The sequence below is a fragment of the Callospermophilus lateralis genome, chromosome 17, assembly GCF_048772815.1.
Source record: "Callospermophilus lateralis isolate mCalLat2 chromosome 17, mCalLat2.hap1, whole genome shotgun sequence".
Lineage (NCBI taxonomy): Eukaryota > Metazoa > Chordata > Mammalia > Rodentia > Sciuridae > Callospermophilus > Callospermophilus lateralis.
Genome location: NC_135321.1, coordinates 13346791 through 13369017, shown reverse-complemented (window position 1 = coordinate 13369017; position 22227 = coordinate 13346791). Strand labels below are relative to the sequence as shown.

Genomic DNA, 22227 nt, shown 5'->3' with positions numbered 1-22227 from the left:
CTCAATCTACCAAGAAGAGCAAACGAATACAACATTATTATGGAGTGTCAAAGTGACTGGGGTAGGAGAGAGTTCAAGCAGCATGAGACCCCGTAGCCCCACAGTCTAGGGCTGTGTGAGGGGGGTCTTGGGTTAAACCAAGACAGGCAAAATCAGTATTTTGCATTTCAGCTTAATAGTTGACATGAGCCTCAGAGGTTGAGCAGCAGGGCGGCAGCCACTGGGAGCAGTGGGCTGCAGGATGTCCAGGCCAAGGAGCCTGGGTCCAGCAGCTGAGGAGAAAGCAGGAAAAGTGGCAGGAGGTGAAACTGAGGTGTTTGGGGGCCTTGTGCACCTTGCACTGCAGCCGGACCACAGATTGGCCTTTCACATAATCTCTGACCTGGCTACTCAAAGACCGTGGGAGCTGGTTAGAAATGCAGAGTCTCCGGCCCCTCCCCAGGCCCCGGACTGAATCAGAATCTGATGAATCAGAATCTGCATTTTATAAGACTTCCTTGTGATTCTGTGGCACGTGAGAGAAGCAGTGGATCAGGAGACGTGATAGAAGGGGAGGTGCAGATAAGAGGGGTAATTCCTTCTTTGGCCACTTTAGGGGCTCGTGGCCTTAGCAGTTGGCATCCACAGAATGGAGAAGCAGCCTGGAAGGGTCCTGGGCCTCTGGCACACCAGTGTGCTCTTGGAAGACGTGCACAGAGAGGGCTGACTTTTACTACAGGAAACAGATCTTATCTCGAATGAGTAAGAACTTTTAAAAAAAAAAAAAAAAAAAAGGGCTTTCACCAGGGAGAAAAAAGGAGCACTCAGCAGAGCCTGTGGAGTCATGCAGAGCAGCCGGACGGTCATTGTGACCATTGTGTTCAGGAAACAAACCTTCCCTGCACTTCTTTTCAAGTAGCTCACAGCTGCAAGCTTTTTCACTTTCTCTCTCTAGAAAACAAAGAAACTTGCCATGAAACTATTGAAATGAAAAGTGATTTCTCCATTTTCACTTGGGACACATGTTTTCTCTTCAAGGAGTGGAGCATAATATCAATGCATCGTGAGGAAAGTAAGAAAGAGGGTGGGCAAAAAGCAAAGAGCTTTGATAAGTCCGAAGCAGATCTTTCTCTTTCTTCTTTAAGGAGCATATCTGGAATCAAGGTGGTGGTGGTGGGGGGGAATGCAGATGGGCCCATCAGCTTTGGAAGTAAAAAGCAACTTCTAAGATAGTATATAAAGTTAGTTATCTAATATTTGCTAAATAAAGGTGAATATGTCAAAACTTCTAATAGACTACCATTGCTCCATATTTTTAAGGTTTTTTTGTTTGTTTGTTTAGTCAAACCTGACCCAAGTCATCTTTTTCTGTGTTGATATCTATTTCAAAACATATCATTTGAAAAAATGGTTAAGATAACAAGTTTTATGTTATGTGTGTTTTATCACGATAATAATTTTTAAAAGTCTTTGTGGCAAATTGTCTTAGTCTGTTTCATATTGCTATGACAAAACACCTGAAACTGGACACTTTATAAAGAAAAAAAAAAGGTTTATTTGGTTCACAATTCTGATGACTACAAAGACCAAACAAAATGGTGCTGGCATCTGGTGAGGGCTCTCTGGCTGTGTTACATGGCAGGTGGCATAACATGACCAGAGTGTTCCCAAGAACTGCAAGCATCAAATGAGTTTGGAAGAAGTTATGTGTTCAGAGATGAAGCAAAAGACCCAGGAGGGGCCAGGATCACTCCTTTATAATGACCTGCTCTCTTGTGAACTGATCCGCTCCTCTGAGACCCAGTACACTCAGGAGATCGGCACCTGTTGCTTCACAAGGGCAGTCATGATTCCATCACTCCCCACTGAGCCGCACCTTTCAATACCACCGCATTAGGGAATCACACCTCCACTCCAATTTTGGTGGGGACACACCACATTCAAACCATTCATCAAACTCCGTGGTGATGAAAACATAATGAAGTATTATTCAGCCATAAAGAAGAGGGAAGTTCAGGTACATGATGCAACATGAATGAGCCTTGAAGACATTTTGCCCAGTGACATAAACCAGACACAAAAGGACAGATGCTGTGTGACTCCACTCATAGGTGGGGCACACAGAGGAGTCAGCAAAATGGTGGTGGCCAGGGCTTGGAGGAGGAGGACTGGGAGCTATTACTTAATGGTGGCAGAGCTTCTGTTGGGAGTGACAGAAGTGTTCTGGAAACAGAAGGCTGCAGGAGGTTGTTGAGTTGTACACTTAACATGGGTAAAGCGGCAAATGGTGTCTTACATGTCTTTTACCACAGTCAACACTTTATTAAGTTCAATTACCCTAAAGTTAAGAAAAAATGGCAAAGGATAAGCACAAAAAGGAGATGACGTTGGTATCTCCAGCAGAAGGCAACCTGAGGCCGGGCTGAGCGCTCCCTGGGCCTCCCAGGTATCGCGGTGTCTCTCTGTGCTGTGCTCAGGCCAGCTCTCTCCTGACCCTTCCCTCTCTGAGTGTGAGCCAGGATCCCCGTTCTGATTTGTGCCCTTTCTGAATCTCACAGTCTTTGCAAAAGGGTTCCTGAGGCTGCTTAAATAAAGACCCTTCCTTTCCTCCTCCACAGCCTCTGCCCTTCCCTGGATCCCACAGACCTTCCTGAGGCTCCTCTGCCTCCCCCCACAATCCCCGTCCTCCCCCCCACCCCCCCACCCCGTCTCTGCCCTTCCCCCTCCTTCTCCTCCTCCTTCAGGGCTCCTCCTCCCGTGCATCCTTCACCACCAACAGCCCTTTCCCTCCCCCTGCACCCAGCACATCAGAAGCCCATCAGAAGGTCTGGGCACCAGTTAGAGGGTCCCGGGCCATGATCTCCTTTCCTGTCTGCCATCATCGAGGGCTGAGCTCAGGGATCTTTCCAATGCACCAGTGCGTGGACTGTTGAACTGGAGCGTCGCTTGCTTTCCTCTCCATTTCTGTGGCTGTCAGTCCCCCAACCCAACCCCCCGTATGAAAAGCTTGAAAAGCAGGCGCATGGGCAGGCGTCAGCCTGTGATCCTGGCAGCTGGGGAGGCTGAGAATCGTGAGTTCTAGACCAACCTCAGCAACTTAGTGAGATGCTGTCTCAAAATAAAACAGCATTAGGGATGTAGCTCAGTGGGTTTGACCCCCAGTGCCACAGGGGGGAAATGAAAACCCACAGGAAAAGAAAACTTCAAAGGTCACAGACGGGGCCATCCTTCAGTCTTGCTCCCAGCCAATGCCTTGTGCAAGAAAATGAGAGGCAAAGATGACTTTGATGGTGTCACTGTAGCAAAGCTTTTTAAAAAGATCCAGGCTCTGTGTTGTTATGCCCTAAACTAGACCAAACCTTGTTTTCTGGTCCAAGTTACGAGACAGATTGTTTTTTGAGGTGAAGGTGAATGAGTTTGGCAACGGAATGACCGGCTTTATTATTTGTACACTGAGTAAATTTACTCGAAAGCGCTGTGGGAGGCTGGTGTCATGCAGGGAGGGGTTGATTCACAGTGTGACTTTCAATGGCACCAGCAGGAGATGACCACCTGGGACGAGTGCCTTTGGGTGGGAGTTTTGAAAACTCGTTTATCTCACTGGACACATTCACACTTCACAGTGCCCCACATCCTTTAGTGGCAGGCCAATGGTAGTTTTTGTGACAGTCAATTTTCTTCATAATCTTCTCAAACAAACTAAACAGATCTTTTTGAATCATACTAATCACTTGAGTCTCACTTTTGACAGGTTTTTTTTTTTTTTTTTTTTTTTCCCCTGAAATCAATTCTATTTTAAATACTCAGGGAGTTTTCTGCTAAAGCTTGCGATTCTCTGGGTCCACTTCCGTCATGCCTCAAACCACATACCTGGCTGGTGTAACCTGGGCTCTCCAAGTTTCCCATAGCTTCTTTAGTACACTGGTCTCCACGTGGAGTGAACACACCCCAGGGACTTTGCCAGGTGGTACATTGGGGTGCACAGGTATCTCCCCAAAATGCTGCCCTTATTCTGTTTGTGTCTTTCACTTATAACATAGCATCTTGCTAGGTGCCTCCACAATGTTCCGAAGTACGAAATGCAAAGTTTGGGTTTGTACAAAAGAAAAATGAGTCTGCTCTTTTCCTCTGTGTATCTGTAAGGTTGAAATTCTAACTTCATCTGAAATGAGACTGTCTAGGAGGACATTCGGTCATAACTTGGTTAACGTCTAATTTAACAGAAGTCACCCACAGATAACATCTAGCAGGAGCTTTATCAGCAGACACACTGCGAAGACTGTCCCTGCGTGCACCCAGGTGGCTCACACAACCGGCCGAACCCCAGACACAAAACCACGGAAGTGACTTGGATCACTTGTCAGTGATTCTGAGCAATGCTTCAAGTTTTTTATGCCATGAAAAAGCATTTTTAAATTTGAAACCCAAAACGCTTTCCTAATGCATGCACTTCCCCCGAGCCATGCTGCAATGCTGGGTCCTGAGCCTTGGTTTGCCATGGCCGCAAAAAAAGTAAAGTAAAAGTAAAAGAAAGATGGTATGCTCAGGGAAACCCAGCCTTTGGGATCTTTCTGAGTCTCTGATACAGTCTTCTTTCTCCTTCCCGTATCCCTCAGAGAGTGACTGACTGTAAGTGATTTCTACTTAATTCTGCTCAGGTGTACACGTGACTACTCCCCCCAGTTCCCCCCAGACTGCAGACCTCACACTGGGGGCATCCCTCACTTCTCCCAGCAACCCACGAGGAAGGTATTCAGCTTCAAAGTGACAAAGCAGAGCCTTAATATTGGTGGAGTAGTGTCACACGCCAAGGCAGAGTCGTTTATATCAATTATCACATCTGAGTCTCAGTGCAAGGGGATGGGGCACAATTATCAGCCCCTTATACAGTGAGGGGACTAAACTTTAGAATTGGCTTTTTGTCTTGCGCCTTTTCATCCTCAAAGAGTAGAAGTGTAGACAGTTTTGTTACAGAAATGCCAAGCCTTCTTTTGTCCAGAGCAAACTGGAAGCCCAATTGCAATCACAGACCCAAGTAGAAAAATCGCCCTGCACTGAAGCCCACCCTGTCTGGCCTGTACAGCTATCTGGCCAGGCTTCATTCTGTCCTGGCAGGTCACCTGTATCATGTCCTCTCCTCCAACTGAGCTCTTTTGGGCGCCGTCCTTGTTCACTACAATTCCTATATTGTGTCTGATCCAACTTGACTTTAGTTAAAAAAAAATATTTAATTATGCTTTTTTTTTTTTTTTCCTGGAGAAAACAATCCTATCTAGTTGGGTGCTGTGGTGCATACTTGTAATCACAGTAACTTAGGAGGCTGAGGCAGGAGGATCACAGGTTCTAGCAAGGCTAGAAGCAACCTAGTGAGACCCTGTCTGGGGAGGTGGTCCAATAGTTAAGTGCCCTTAGGTTCAATCCCTGGTACCAAAAGAAAAAAGAAAAGAAAACTGCCCGAACTTCTGAGCCACGAATGATCTCTGTATCATTTCTACTCTCTGTTATAGAACCAAGAAGCATGGTGTTGGATACATTCTTTCCCTTCACAGACATGACTCTGCATATGCTCAAGAACAGGCGACTAGAGCTGCTCAGTGGGGGAGCGCTCCCTAGCACGCGCAAGGCCCTGGGTTCCATCCCCAGCACCACAAAACAAATACCCCTGCCCCAAAGCTTCAGGAGGGCATCAGGAAACTTCTGCAGGAAAGCTGAAAAGCTCTCCCGGAACTCCCAATGGAAAGGGTGACTCTGTGACTCCCTGATTGCCACATTTGTGAGGGGAGAAACTTAGACCTTCTCTCCGACCTGTCTTCTCAACAGACTGAGAAAAACAACATTCAAAGGAGTGGAGAAAAAACAGGGCATGGGTTGCAGGTCACTTGGGTCTTTGATGCTACCCTTTGTTGGTTGGCTGTTTGTTTACTTCTAAGGCCTCCGAGAGCATTGACTTCTTAGCGTGAGACTCTCATGGAAAGGAAGCTGCCTTGGTGTTCTGGGGACCCAGGTCACTAGTAATTTTTTTTGTATTCTCTCCTGGCTGGGGTCAGCTTCAGTAGTGATTTTCTTTGATTTTCTTGAAGGGTTTTTTTATTTTTCAAGGGTGGCAGGACTATCAAGTAAAGTGCTATTTTCACATTTAATAGTCTCTCTTAACAAAACCACAGAGTTCAACTCTACTGTAACATTCAGAAATTTGATACCATCCTTTCTGAAATTATAGCCAAATTCTCAAATATAGTCATGAGTGATGTTTTATAAAATCGGTGGAAAATCCCTCACTTGTCCTTCTGGGTGAGGTTCTTTCCCTCTTGATTTGACAGAAGAGGCCAAGTCTCTCTGCTTTGTTCTGTGTCAGCAGGAATTTTCAGTGGAGCAAGAAAGTAATCTTCGTGTCCATAATGGCTTTCCCTACAGCCAGGCTCATTAGCAGCATGAAAAATAGCTGTTGAAGTCAACCTGCTCTATAGGACCCTAAGTACAGAGCCATGGTCCCTGTGGCTCCACTGGCAGAAATCACGTGTTTCCCACAGCGTACGGTTTTTCAGAACGAGCTCCAACACGGCTTTGTGTAGTGAAATAAATCCACAGAGCTTATAAGGAGAATTTAAATTTACAATTGGTCATCTCCCATCCCTCCTAAAGCCTCACACAGACTGTGGACATGCTTATCTAGAAGATTCTGTCAGCCACTGAGATAAACCCCAGCCTGTATGCCCTGAAACAGATGTCCCCAAGACACACAAAAAAGACACTTGAAAGGGAGGCGAAAAAGATCAAATAAATCAACTGCATCATTATCCAACTTTGTAGAAATCTGTAGGGGGGATTTGAATGTGTGGAAGATGTTTGAACAGACTAATATTACTCTTTGATTCAGGAGTGGTCTATTAGAGAACAAAGGTTAGTTGGTGTAAATTCTGTGAGTCAAATTGAATTTATTTTTAATTTTTTTTTTTTTAGTTGTCAATGAACCTTTATTTTACTTATTTATATGCAGTGCTGAGAATTGAACCCAGTGCCTCACACATGCTAGGCAAGCACTCTACCACTGAGCTACAACCCCAGCCCTGATTGAATTTTTGTAGTTTATTGATTAAAAACTATAGTAAGGCTCTGTCAGTACAGGGATACTTTGTATAAGACTTCTGATTTCCATGAGTCAACTTATATTTCCTCCAAACACAAGTCCTGGAAGGAGACTTGGTCCCTGCCGGCCTCTGAGTCAGTAATATAAAGAATGGTCTCCCAGGTGGGTCCCAGATCAGTTCTCTTCACAGTTGCAGAAAGACATGCAAGGTGGGGGAGAGAGGCAAGTCACATTAGGAACATATCTCGGACAAAGGTAGAGGGAGGTGTCCCTAAGTAGGCTGTGATACTTTCCGAATTTTGTATCATGTGACTAAATTCCCAAGAGAAGAGTTGGTTCTACTTTATTTGCTTCATGAAGACAGCTATGGTTCAGAAGCTTTGACTGTCTCAGAAGGAAACAAGTCCATCGTAGAGAAGAGCCAGAAAAAATTCTAGATAATCACAGATTTGTACATCTCATCTTGGCGATCCAGGGCCTTCTGTTCTACATCTTGGAGAAAGAGGCCACTGCAGGTGGCTGACACCCTCACCCCAGGAGCTGAACACCTGCAGCCTTCCCGCCCCTGCTGAGGCCCTTCAGAAGCATTGGCAGGAACAGGCTTTTGTTAGGTTTATCACTTTACTGTGATAATAGCCATCACCTGGCAACCAGAGGGAACTTGGTCTTAGAAGGTGAAGCAGGTCCTAATTCTGGGCAGCTGGAGGGCAGGGCAGGGCAGGGCTGCTTGAAGGTCTTGGGAGCCTGGGGGCTCTCAGCACTAGCTAGTGGGCAGGACAGCCAAGGGTGAGCGGGTGGACCTGGAAACTAGAATCCTGTAGGCCAGAGGAGGAGTCTGGCTGTGTGGGGCAGGGACCCACCCATGTGGCTGAAGAACATCTGTTCATTCACACAAAAAGATGACATCCAGAGGGTGTGTCTGAGAGGCCATCTGGACAGGGGGAGACCAGCTTAAGGAGATCCCATGCAGAATAACAGGAAACCAAGCCCAAGCAGGTGGGACTCAGGAGACCATCTGGGACTTGGGAGCAAGGAGAGAGCCAATCTGACCTGCAGCATCCAGGCACAGGTCCCTCAGTGCCCTGGACCCACAGAGACCCGTTGGAGGGTGAGAACCAGTTTCCTAGTTGTCACCAACACAGAATCTGTCGTGCAGAGAGCAATAGAGAGCCTATTTCTGGGACCCGAGCCAGGGATCTGACTGAGGCTAGCCCACGACAGGCTGCAGACGCTGCACGGGGCTTGGGAGCCTGAAGTCCCCTAAGAAGGGGTCCTTCTAGAACAGGTCACTAGAGTGCAGGGAAGGAAAGTGGCAGGCAGAGAGCCAGGAAGGGAGAGGAGAAGGGACAGTAAAGGCACAGGAGGATGCGTGGCATCGTTGAGAGTTCTCCAGATTTTTTTAAATTCTTAAAAATTTATCCCCAAACCACATTTCCTTAAATATATGGATGTACAAATGTTGCCTTTTAAGTTGTGTGTGTGTGACTGGTGTGAAGGTTGGAAGGTGTGCTTCAAAGCGCATCGTGTAACCAGAGAGCAGAGTAGGTTTCTGGTGAAGCCATTGCTTAAAAGAGATTAACACCATAATTTTCTGCTTCACCATCCCAAATTTTCCCAATGCAAAATTTCTGCTGTTCCTTAAAAGATCTGTAACCCTATAGCTCTGTCAGGTCAACATGCTGGCTTTGGGATGGTGAAAATGTTCTGGTTGTACAATCATGTGAATGTACTAAAGACACTTAATGGCACTTTACTAAATTTGTGGTATGTGAATTATATCTCAGTTTTTATTGTTGTTGCTGTTCTTTGGTGGGGAGAGACATGTCTGGATGTAAAGTCATGGTAAGAAGCTTGGGAGGGAGAAGTGGGTTTGAAGGCATTAAGCTGTCTAAAGTCTGTTTGAGCCTTGGGACAGCTGGTCCATCTAGAAAGTAGTGAATCCTCACTTCTGTGGCTCCTGGGTCTGGCACTGGATGGGTGCATGAATCACAGCCACGATCCCGAAGGTGGAGGAGAAGTGTCCATGTGTTCAGTCAAATGACGTTCAACAGGCACCAGGCCTGGAGCCCAGGACAGAGCCAGTGGCCTCTGACACTGCTCCTAAGTGGCCATTCCAGCCCTTTCCCCGAATTCCCCTAAAAAGCACCTTAGTGTGTGTGTCACAGAGACAGAGTACGTGCACATCACACAGACCCCGCTGTAGATCTCTCCTGGGCCAGAAGCAATCGATAACCTTTGTTGTCTGAAACCTGCCGCCCACGCGCTCATCCTGCTTGTCAGACACAGTCCTCATCAGCCACATTCAGTTTTACCATTTGCCTCTGCTTGTCTCTCCCCTGCGAGTGTCCATCGCCATGCAAGGCTGGAGAAGGACGCAGCTCCTACGGGGAATGGCTTCCTGTAAAAGAAAGAGCAGGAGGGAGAGGGGTGATGACCACTTTGGTCATTCTTCCCAGTTCCCACTGGGCTGTCTGTCACCTGGCGAATGCTTGGGGAGCCTTCAGTGTACATTATCTGGTTTCCATGAGGTGTAATAGCTGGGCCCAGGAAGCAAGCCAATTTAGTACCCTCCCAGCACACCTGGTCCCAGTCACCTGTGGGGACCTTATGGACCTCAAAGTCATTGTGTTCCTGCCCCCACTTGCCAGGCCAGGGGAAGTAAACAGGTCCCTCCCCGAAACAACTCAACTGGCCTTGGGTTTCCTGGGTTGATGCTTTCTTTTCTTTTCTTTTTTTTTAAAAACATTTATTTATGTATGTATCTTTAGTTTTAGGCAGACACATTATTTTGTTTTTATGTGGTGCTGAGGATCGAACCCCGTGCCTCATCATGCTAGGCGAGCGCTCTACCACTGAGCCATAACCCCAGCCGTGGGTTGATGCTCTCTTTATAAAAACCTTCCTCCCATCATTGAGGTATTTTGAAGATTCATGGCTTCATCCAAGCCATATCGTTTCTGTACTTTCCCTCCAACCTTCCCAATATGCAGATGGTGCCCTCCTTGATCCTGACGGAGCTCTGAGCCTTAACTCTCCTCTCCCCGCACCCTCTGCTGACATTGGGCTATGGACAGAATGATGGTCTCATGTTGTCTCCGACCCCATTTCAGACCTCGCTTTGTCTGTCTGGACTGTTCACCTGGTCTACAGAGTCTTCCTTGCCCCCTGTGTGACCCCCACCTACCAATTCCAAGAAAGGTGGTGAGAAGGGAGCTTTCCTGCCAAGACCTGCCAGACTCCCTGGGGACTACAGGGGACTTGGCCCTTTTGTTTGTGGCTTTCTTTTGTTTTACTGAGACAGGCAGATTCAGAGATGATTATTTTCATTTGTTTTAGTTAGCTTTTCCATTGCTGTGATTAAATCACTTTGAAGAGGAAAAGTGTATTTTGGTTCACAAAGTATTTGGGTTCCATAGCTCTGGGCCAAAGGTGAGGCAAAACATCATGGCGGAAGAGAGTGGCGGAAGAAAGCAGCTCAGGACATGACAACCAGGAAGCAAACAGAGAGAGATAGAGAGATCTTCCCAACCAGGGACAAAATATAAACCCCAAAGTCTTGCCCCCAGTGACCCACCTCCTCCAACCACACCCCACCTACCTGCAGTTACCTCCTAGTTAATCCACATCAGTAGATTGATCTACTGATCAGGTTCTAACTCTCATAATCCGATCATTTTACCTCTGAACATTCTTGTATTGTCACACATGAACTTTGGGGGGATACCTCCTATCCAAACAGTAACTATATCAGAATCATACTGTTTTTGACCAGAAAGAAACAGTGGCTCAAAAATGCCTCATTGACCTTATCCAGAGTACTTGAGGCAGCAAGTGGCCAAGGGTTGGGATAACCAGAGGAGTTCTTACAACACCTTGCTGTGTCCATTTAAAAAATTCTCTACCTGTATAACATTTGAAAGCTCAGCCATATTAAACATCTTTTAAAATTCATAAGTAGCTTATAAGACCAAATTTGACATCCCCTGCAATAATCATATGAAGGGGCCTCATTATGTTCTTGTAGTTTCATGACCAGAACTGACTGAATATATTGTCCACCATCTGACTTCAGAGAATTAGGGCCAGTTTTGTATGTGGCTGTGTAAAGCACCATACCACTGTGAGCATCAGTGAAATGTTTTAAAATGTTTAAACAGGTCTCAAGCTAAAAGATTGGTTTTATAGTTTCCTGGGGGGGCACATAGGCTAGATTAGGGAAGTGACATTTTTGGAGGTGACAATACAAGTAGCTTGTGGTATTTCTTATGATTCTTTTAGAAGTGCATTTGGCGATTCACTTTTTGTGTTATCCAGAAAGAACTTGTGCGTAATGTCTACCCAATGTCAATTTTTCTTTTCAGGTGACCTTCCAGGTCACTCCTCCATGCACCAGTGACAGGCATTACGAGCATCTTGGGCGGTGCTGCAACAGATGTGAACCAGGTATGCCAGCTTCCGGTACATTCCAGCATCTGCCAAAGTGGATGCTTTTGCTGTTTTCCGTTTTGTTTTGTTTTTCCACCAGATGAAAAAAGTACTTGGATAGACTTTCTTCAATAGATAAAATCTCCTTAAAAAAAAAAAAAAAACTTTCAAAAACTGGTACTCAATTTATGCTGAAACACAATTTTCCAAAACACTTTTTCTTGAAACAGAAAGGTTGACAAGACCATATTTTAGCACTTTATGAGAAAATAATTTTAAATTGTTTTCACAGAAATTTTGTTTTGGAATGACCGTGCTGGAATGGTCAGTACTGAATCACCCAATCCTTGTTAGACCTTCTCCCATTTACCTGTCCAGGGGCAGACAGGGACTCGCTGCCACCTTCCCAACTGATCCGTCAGAGTGCAGCCAAGCCTTTCTACACTCCCAAGGAGTCCCGGGCCACTGGGCCCTCCCTCTTTCATTGTTTTGGGGAGAGGTGGGGAGTCACATCACATTATAACAAAACCCTGTGGGTGTTTCAGCTTCAAATATTCCCCGGATGTGCATACCCAAGTCCAGTGATTTTTAAGAGTGGGCTCACATGCATGGGTGTTGGTCAAACTGAGTTAACCATGAGCCCACAAGACGTCGACCACCCAGAGGGGAGTTTGAAGATGGGAGCAGGGAGGGGATAACAAAGTTCCTTTTGCTTATACACTTTATTCCAAGTGGGTTCCAGCAACCTTCGAGTTTTTAGAGCCCAATTTAAAGCTTTAGTTCTACTCATAGGCAGCGTTATGGGGTACAACATGTGACTAGTCTTACCTTTACATGGGTAAGGGACTGCCATGACCACAGCAAACCCAGGAGGGGACCCAAGGAGGCATAGCAAACTTGGGACAGGGTGTTTGAGCAGAGCCCCAGCTACAGGGCTCATGGTGCAGTGTAGCCTCATCCCATGTGTAGCATTATCTCAGGGGTCATCTTGGGATCATGATCATTTAGATTACACCAATAGATTGATGCTCTATTTATTGATTTACTTGGTGTTGAGGGCCACACACATGCTAGGTACATGCTCTTTCCTTGAGCTACATACACCCCCGGCCAGTGTGTTCTTTTGTTTTGGTTTTGGTTGACGTGTTTTGGGATGTTGTTTTGTGTTGGGCTGTGATTGTTGTTTTTGATTGGTGCATTTTTCCTCCTTCCAATTTAAGGAAAGTACATGTCTTCCAAATGCACTACTACCTCTGACAGTGTGTGTCTGCCCTGTGGCCCGGATGAATATTTGGATACCTGGAATGAGGAAGATAAATGCTTGCTGCATAAGGTTTGCGATACAGGTGGGTTCGTCACATGGGTGTGTCAGTGGCAAGTGTGCAAACCCAGTGTTCATCTCTGTCCTTCAAGTCTCCTCTTCTATATAAGCTTTTTAAGATATATCCAATGCTTTTCTTTTGAAGGGCACAGGAAGAAGTTATGACCGTGGACCCCCGGGTTTTAGATTTCCAAAGCCCAGGTTAAAGCTCTTCATTGAGAACCCTCATGTTCAGGAATATGTTTATGCTGCATTTAATCATGAACACATTTTACAGGGGACCAAATGTATTCATGATATTCCCACAGTTGAACCATTGGATTCTCCCTAACCCCTTTGAACCCTGGAAGGTAGCCATGCCCGTCTCATTTTAAAAATGGGGAAACTGAGGCTCAGGTTGAATGACTTCTCCAAACTTAACAGATGAGAAGCAGGACTCAAAACCCGTTTTTGGACTCATAAACCTTTTTCCTACATCATAAATGTTTGATTAGCTCTGGAGCTTGATCTCCTTACCATGCAACTTTAATTTTTTTGCCTCCTTTTTTTAAAAAAAGTTATAATTTGTAATAATCAGGATCAAACTATGTCTCTCAGGTCTCCTTTTTTTCTAGTCTGTTTTCATGTGAAGAATCTGTGATTCTCTATTGCCCATGGAGCTTCCAGTCTGGATTTGGCTGCTCATACCCCCTCAATGCCATTTAACCTCCTCTTCTGTCCCCCATGTTCCCTGTAAATTGGCTGCTAGATCTAGAGGTTGATCAGATTCTGATTTGCTTTTTCTTTTGTTGGCAAAACCCTTTCATACATGGTATAGTTCATGTTCATAATATGATATCGGGATCACAAAACAGCAGCTTCTCTCTCCTTTTGTGACATTGCCAGCTGCTGCGGAACCGGGCCTAGATCCCTTTTCATCAGGAGCTGCAGAAAGGTGGTGTTCTAATTCTGCCCTCCCTTCTTCCTTTATTCATTTCCTTCTCCATTTTCCTCCTCAACTATTTGTTAGTCCAGTACATTTAGGAAAGGTGGAACACGTGCATGTAACTTCTTATCACTTTTCAGAACGATGACTCCATCATTGAGCTTTCTTCCAGGGATTCGTGTTAGTATTATGAACTTGTGAATTTAAACATATTTGAGGTGTTTCACCCCATTCCAGTCACTGTTAATTTTGGTGGTGCTCAAAGTACCCCACCTCTTTGAGGTGGCCCTATGTTTTCTGGTACAACTCCAGGCATGGTCAAGGGCTCTGTTGATTCCAGGTTTATCTTGGACATTTCTTGCCAGAGCTGTGAACAGTCATTTCTCCAAGGATTCCTGATTGTTTTTAGTGCAACATTTTATTTAGTGACTTCAGTGCAGTTGCTAAGAATCCATTGCTACTGGGTTAATTCTTGTTTACAGGTTTCCCCCTGCCATTGGGAAAAAAAATTAACAGTACTTTTAAAAACCATGATTTTTCTAGTGTGCTAGAGGCAGCTGTCACACTTGGGGTTGGAGAAGGTAACATGGAAACTCCACTGAGCAGAAGCATCTGATCAAGTCTTTTATTTCCCACTGCTTAGTAATGACTTTGACTCACTGCTGTCTCCTGGAAATACAGATTCATTCTGTCTACTGCCAAAATTGATTAAAACCTAAAACTGGGTGCATGAAAATATTTTAATATATTTCAAAATTATTCACCACCCCACAGATTTACATTTTTACAGTTGAGTACAAGACTGGGAGTACTTAGAATTTTCCAGAGAGGTGGTATGTGTCCATATATGTTCCCATATATTATGTACATGTTTCTGCATATTGGCCTTGGTACTGCACAGTGGACCCAAGTGAGTACCAAGTGAGCACAGAAGGCAATGAGAACTTCTCTGGATTCACCACACTTAAGTCTAAAAAGAATGGAAACAGAGTGTCCCCGACTTGCTGGTATAACTTGAGACAAGGAATGGATTGTTCATCTCTTTTTCCCTGGGAATTCCTATATGTATTCAGGAATATAAGGTACAAAGGCCATTTGAAGAATCCAAGTGAGTGGAGTCATACAGGGGTTCCAGGTCTGTTTTAAATGATGTTATATCTCTTTAGTGTGTGGGTGTATGTGGGTGTGTGCCCACGCGCACGTGCGTGGTACATTGAGTCTCTAGTCAAAGCAGTTACGATCTACAGTCACCATAAACACTGAATGGGTAATCCTGAAACACTGCCCCTGGGGGAAGTATAGGGTTGGGTCCCTGAAACCCACTTTCATCCACTGACCAACGTGCAACCTGGCTTTATGTGTGTCACTGTTTATTTGATGTGTTGTTGACCGTTAGCATTGCACTCATGGCCAACAGCACGACGCATGCCATACGGTTATCCAACACATGTGTCTTCTCTGTCAGGCCCGCCACAGCCTTCTGGCACTGAGGAACACTAGACAGAACTTCAGCACTACCTAGGGCCATGTTAAACAGGGAAATCACCAACAAAAAGCACACAAAAATGGATAAAACGTGGCAGACTGAAAACAGAGAGACTCTCATTTCCAGTGGGAGAGCTGCAATGAGAAGGCTGGGCACCCTCCTCTGACCTCTGCTGGGAACCTGTGTGTGGAGTGACTCAGAGATTTACATGGTTCTGCGCACATCCACAGATTACTGCAGAAGTGCTGAGTATTGATTTGGGGGTTACAAATACATTTTAGCAAATAGGTGTATTCACAAGTACAAATCTATAAAGAAGATAGTGTGTGTGTATGTGTGTGTGTGTGTGTGTGTGTAGGTGTGTGTGTGTTTAGGTGTGTGCGTGTAGTTTATAACAGATAAATTCCCATGTGACTGTATTCCAGAAAAACTGGAAGGGGCCAGGAGATTTGGAGTAAAAAGACAAGCACTTTTTGTGTTGTGAAAAAAAAGAGAAAAATGTGTTAGCTTCCCACTTACCTCTGTACTTTCTCCACTTACCTAACCCCCTTTAGGAACTCAGGATGAGTCCTGAATCTCTAGGAACCCTGTTCTCTTGGGTCCAGACTAGCCTTGCTATTAATAATATTGATGATTTTTTAAAAAATTTTTTTATACAAATGGAGCACAACTTTTCATTTCTCTGGTTGTACCTGACCTAGAGTCACCCTTGGTGCAATCACACCCATACACAGGGTAGGAATGTCCGTCTCATTCCACCAATATTGATGATATTTGAGTGCACTAAAAATCAAGACGCTGTGCTCAATCTTGCTAGGAGTCCTAAATCTTGCTACTAACATGAAAACTGACTTTTTAGACAGCTCACAAAACTGGTGGTTATTAGGGAGAGGAAAAGGGGGGGGACCTGCTGGCACACAGGAAGTGCGAGGAGGAACTGGGGACTTCCTTAAACCGTGTCCTGATGAATCACTGTAAGCCAGCCAGGCGGCCTGCTGGGGTGGCTCGGGCTGGGTGACAGCTGGGTGACAGGGGCGGGCGTCAGAGCCTTCCTGCGCTCAGGGGGCTGCTGACCTGTCTCTTGTCTCCCACAGGCAAGGCCCTGGTGGCGCTTGGGGGCTGCTGACCTGTCTCTTGTCTCCCGCAGGCAAGGCCCTGGTGGCGGTGGACCCCGGCAACCGCACGGCCCCGCGGCGCTGCGCCTGCACCGCCGGGTACCACTGGAGCCAGGACTGCGAGTGCTGCCGCCGCAACGCCGAGTGCGCGCCGGGCTTCGGCGCCCAGCACCCCTGTACGGTTGCAGAACGCGCGCACCGCGGCCACTAGGGCACGGCTACACCGGGCAAAGGGAGCCCCAGGCAGCTCTGACACCTGTCACTAAGGCTCCAGGGAGCCGGGGGGAACGGAGGAGCGGGAAGGGAGGGCGGTGCTTTGATCTTCCAGGAGCTGTAGGCGCACGCAAGACCTGGGAATGGATCCCCAGCTCGGGTTCCCAGCGAGAATGTGAGCAGCCACTGTGGCACTCCGGGTTGTCCCACATAGGGACAAACAGGATAGCGCAGGGATCCTCCAACATTTTTTAATTGTGCACATCCTTAGAAGAAATTTAAAACAAACATGCTCCTCTGGGCACGTTTTGAGGTTGACATCTACAATTTTTGTTACAAATTTCAAGAGTGACTTTTCAGGGAATTACAACTGCAACAATGCTTTTTTAAACAGTCCTTGGAATGTAAACAAAACAGCAATTTGATACCCACCATCATCCAATTAAACAGGCCCTAGTCTACTTAACTGTTGGGAATTTGAAAGCTCCTTTCTTTCCTTGATAGCCACGCCACCTTCCCTACAGAATTTTATCCTAGTATATTCTTGTGCTTGGAGGGCTTACACTAATCACCCTATTATATTCCTTTACATTAAAAAATTGGTGCATATTTAAAAATCTCAATTAAAAAAACTATTGGGACAAACTTCTCAGTGTTAAAAACATTCCCTCCACCCCACACTGATTGTCACCACATTTACTATTATACAATTAGTCAAAAATGAATATGTTTTGCTATGTTATAGTCATAAAAGTAAAAACTTTTTGCTGGGAGCAGTGGCACACACCTGTAATCCCAGTGACTGAGGCCATAGGATCTGAAGTTCAAGGTCAGCCTCAGCAATTTAGCAATTTATTTTCTCAAAATAAAAAAAAAATTAAAAAAAAAAAAAAGGAAAGGACTGGGATGTAGCTCAATGGTAAAGCACAGGTGGGTTAAACTCTTAGTATATGCATATTAAAAAGAAGTCAAAAGCTTTTGAACTTCACAAGTGGGCTTTTTTCCCAATTATATATTCACAGTTGAATATTATTTACTTATTGCTAAAATGCAACAGAATTGAACATCAATTCTGTTTCCACTTTTTGTTGTTTTAGAAAGAAAGAGTTATGTTATAGGAGTGTCCACTATCATAAAGTGACATGACCTAAGTTATCCTTAATGATCTATCATTTGAGAACTCAATTGAGTCCTTCACTTTTGTTAAAAGAAATAGAGATCCTTTAGACTTATAAAAGTATTTCTTAGAATCATTTGCTTTCCTTGTTTCTAGGAAACATAACAAAGTAGTTTTTTCAAGATGTAACAGATGATTATTTATGACTGTTCATCTGTAACTCAGAGGCACTTTTTTAAAAACCAAAATGCTTGCTGGATGCAGGGGTGCACACCCATAATCCCAGAGGCTCCAGAGGCTGAAGTAGGAGGATCAAAATGTCAAAGCCGCCAGCCTCAGCAATTTAACAAGACCCTAAGCAAATTAGCAAGACCCTGTCTCAAAATAAAAAATAAAAAAGGGCTTATCACTGAGTTCAGCTGGCACAGTCAGCCCTTATTTTCAAATACATTGACTAACCCACATATACTTTCTCTTAGAAAAAGCCTAATTTTTAAGTTATTAAAATATACCTTCCTATCACAGTTAGTTCCCTCTGAATTCTGATTCTCAGAAGAAGCCCAGAGCCTTTGCACAAGTTTGTCACCTGCCTGAAACAGGTGCTGCCACCTGCAGGTTCCTGGTCCACGTTGTCTGCCTTTCACCTTTGGGAATAATGTATATTTGACAGTAGAAAATAGAGGGACCAAAGTGGATGAATGAAAATTTCCTTTCTGCCCCACCTTGCACACATTTAAATTCAGGCTCAACCTGGTCCCCAATTCTCCATTTGTATGACCATACTTTTGTTCTGAATAGATAGGGAAAGACAGACGCTGGACGGGCTACAGAAAATTTTCCATCACCAGTATTTTTACTTTTTTGCTCTGTCCAACATGTCTGAAGCTTGGCACCAGGCAGGATTTGGGGTAGATGCAAAGCATGCCTTCCTTTGTAGGTAGGAAAAGCATGATTGTAAGAGGGAGAAGGAAAGAGCAGTCTGCAGGATGCTTCTGGCCTGTCAGTCTTACCAAGTCCAGTGTGTGGGAATCAATACCCTCAAAACTTTATATTCCTGGAAATGCCTTGGGAACCCTCTTTGTTTTTGAGGGATTCTCAGAATCTTCTAGATTGTATTCATCTTTTAATTTGAATTAATTCACATTTGAATTAATGTGACCTACTAGATGTTAACTGGCCTTTATTGAATCAATATCAAGGCAAATTATATTGCCAAATCCAGGGACAGGTTGCTTTGCCTACTGAGCCAAATTGCAGAAGTTAAGAATGTACTTTCTATTTGACTTTGGACAAAGAAAGTTTAATTCCTTATTTTTCATGTTATGTTCATGAAAATAAATCACAGAAGTGCTACTAATTTCAAGAGTAATTTGTGGTTTTGGTACCACCAGTTGCCCGATTATGATTTATAATAGCCACCAAAGGGTCGTCTCGTCATGTGCCAATTGCAGTAAAGGTAATTGAGGAAATCTGAGGCACTTCTCATTTTAATAATGCAGTTTATGAGGACTAGGAGTGAGTCAAGTCAAGTTTACTAACAAGGATCAACCCCTGCTTTGAGCTCTGTGGATTAAGGAGGGGTCCAAATCCCTCCCACCATTTGTGCTTATAAATAAAGTTTTATTGGAAATTAGCAATATCCATTTGTTTTACATCTTGTCTATGATTGCTTTTGTGCTATGAGTAGTTGCAGCAGAGACCACAAGGGCTCCACTGTGCAGCCCTTTGCAGCAAAAGTTGGACACCAAAAACTTTTGTTTTAAAAGAGAGACCCACAGGGTTTTGTTTTGTTTTAGAAACCTTTTTTGACACTTCAGTAATATTTGAACATGTGAGATTAAGCTTACAAGAAGGAATCAGAACAATAAATTTCCCTTAAAAGCAGTAATAGAATTGACATCCCCTGCAGAAGAAGGCTGGGTTAGCCATCTGTCAAGGCAGAAAGGGGATAGCAGAGGTGCCTGCCTAAAACAGAGCCAGAGGGCAAAAACAGGAGACACAGGCTCCCAGGCCAGGAAACAGCACGGGGTGCTCAGGATGGTCTTCTGAGCAGTAGAGGCTCAGGACCAGAGTCGCCTGGACCTGGACTTCAGAGAGTGGCAGTACTGACCCCTGCCTTTCTGAACACAATTCTGCAGCTCACCCCTGGTATCAGAACTGCTTCCTAGGCCCAAGAAAGGGGCTTGGGGGGAGGGGGAGTTAGAGCCATTAGACACCCGTGGCAAGGCCCCGAGGGGAGAAGGGAGCAGGGGGCAGCGGCTCTTCTGGAACATCTGACTGATCTCTAAGTGTCCTTGCTTGTTTCTGTTGGTTTTTGTGACAGTGCAGCTCAACATGGACACGGTGTGCAAGCCTTGCCCCGTAGGCTACTTCTCAGATGCCTTTTCTTCCACGGACAAATGCAAACCCTGGACCAAGTAAGTGACCACAAAGGGACCAAAGGAATTTTTAAGTTTTAAACAATCCAACCTCCACTGTCTTGTCAATTCAATGTGGGAAAAACAAACCAGTCAAGCCAATTCTTCATCCGGGTGTGTATGGGCACTTCATGCCCCTTTTTAGATTCAATAGTAACTTATGGTTGCAGTTTCTTTTTTCCTTTTTCTAACCTTGTTTGGTTGAAAATGATTTATAATTTTATAACTTGTGTTTGTGTGTGTGGTGCTGAGGGTTGAACCCAGGGCCTCCAGCATGCTCTGCAGGCATTCAACTGAGCCGCACCTCCAGCCCAATTTGTGACATTTATTATTATTCACTTACCACCACTGCTTTTCCAAACTTCCCAATGTCATCATGGTTTATTCATCCAGAAACCTGTGGGTATGTGTTGTGTGTATACGTATAGAAACTTTCTAGCTATATAAATGTTTCACCTTGAGTTTTTTCACTTATTTTTTTAAGCACTTTCTATATTTATTCACAGTTTGTGTGTGTGTGTGTGTGTGTGTGTGTGTGTGTGTGTGTTTATAGCTAAATAGTGTTTCTTTCTTGCTCTTTTTTGGGGGGTACCAGGAATTAAATATTGAATCCGGGGGTGCTTAACCACTGAGCCACATCCCCAGCCCTTTTTATATTTTGTTTTGACACAGGGCCTCACCAAATTGCTCAGGGCCTTGCTAAGTTGCTGAGGCTAGCTTTGAACTCATGATCCTCCTACCTCAGCCTCCTTAGACACTGGATTTACAGGAGTGCACCACCATGCCCAGCTCTGAATAGTGTTTCATCGTAGAAATGTACCATAATTTGTTTAATAAATAGAGAATTTCAGTAGGAACTGAGAGGGATTTGCACTGTTCTTAGTCTCTTACAGTACTAACTAATTTTGTAATGAATAATCCCATAAATAGTTTAAGAACCTCCTATCCAATATGCTTGGAGCCAGAATTATTTCTGATTTCAGCTATATATATCTACATAATGAGTTTGTCTTGGGGAGAGGATCCAAGTCTAAACACAAACTTCATTTATGTTTGACATATACCTTATACATATAGTCCGGAGGTAATATTTTGCAATATTTTCAATTATTTTTGTGAGTAAACCTAAATTTAGTGGTTTGGGATTTTCTCTTTGTGGTGTCATATCAGTGCTCAAAAAATTTTAGATTTTCAAGCAGTTCAGACGTTAGGAATGCTCAATCTGTATATTTAGTGGCACCCTTTTGTGAGTCTGTCTGTAGTGGAATTTCTGGGTCCTGGGTCATTGCATACTTGTTGTTGAATACTAATAATCAATGTAGTGATTCTTTCACTTTCTCATATATTCTGATTAAATGTTAATTTTCTGATCCATTTATCCAAGTTTTATGTTGAAAAGTGTTTTTCAACTTCAAAAGAGTATTTGTCTAACGTTTATCACTGAGCCACAGGAATTGAAGCATTTGGTTGTACTTTATCGGAGCCCCATCTATGCCCTTGCTGACCATGTCCTCAGGAGTCCTCAGAAATTTGTCCTCCTCTGTGATATTCCACTTCCTTGAGGAAGGTCCTGGGATTTGGAATTGCAGGAAGATGCGAGTCCCCTCCTGAAGGAACTGGCAATCTACTGCAGTAGATTGTTTGGTGTTTTAAACAAGAATATTAAACCAAAGCACTTAACTGCTTTTCTTTCCGCAGCTGTACCATCCTTGGAAAGATAGAGGAATATCCCGGAACAGAGAAATCAGACGTGGTTTGCAGTTCTTCCCTGCCGTCTAGAAAACCACCGAAGGGTATGCTTGACAGAGTCTGTGGGAGGGTAGACGTGCCCAGCATGGTCAGCTGTCTCGCTCTCTCCAGAATCCCAGGCTGCAAGTGCAGGGGTTCAGCTGTCCCTTTTCATTTCATCCTGACCACGGTCAGCTCAATATTTCATTTGTATCAGTATTTCAATTCCAGATATGTTGATTTTTATTTGATTGATTGATGGATTGCAGTGCTGAGACTGAACCCAGGACTTTGTGCCTACTAGGCTACTTGATCATTTTTTTTTACAATGGAATAACTGATAATATATTAGTGTACAAAGAAAAGAAAAGAAAGAGCTGCAAACATAAATGAAAATGCCCAGACATGGAAGGG

The 22227-nt window shown here is 44.5% G+C and overlaps 1 protein-coding gene across 1 annotated transcript in view; it reads left to right on the top strand.

The window, feature by feature from the left end:
- The window catches only part of Tnfrsf11a (TNF receptor superfamily member 11a), a 48345-nt gene that overhangs the window by 7382 nt on the left and 18736 nt on the right, over window positions 1-22227 (top strand). The window contains exons 2-6 of the mRNA XM_076837332.2: window positions 11428-11509; window positions 12712-12837; window positions 16371-16514; window positions 19992-20085; window positions 21784-21878. Coding sequence (XP_076693447.1) covers window positions 11428-11509; window positions 12712-12837; window positions 16371-16514; window positions 19992-20085; window positions 21784-21878 — 541 coding nt within the window. The remainder of the gene's footprint in view (window positions 1-11427; window positions 11510-12711; window positions 12838-16370; window positions 16515-19991; window positions 20086-21783; window positions 21879-22227) is intronic.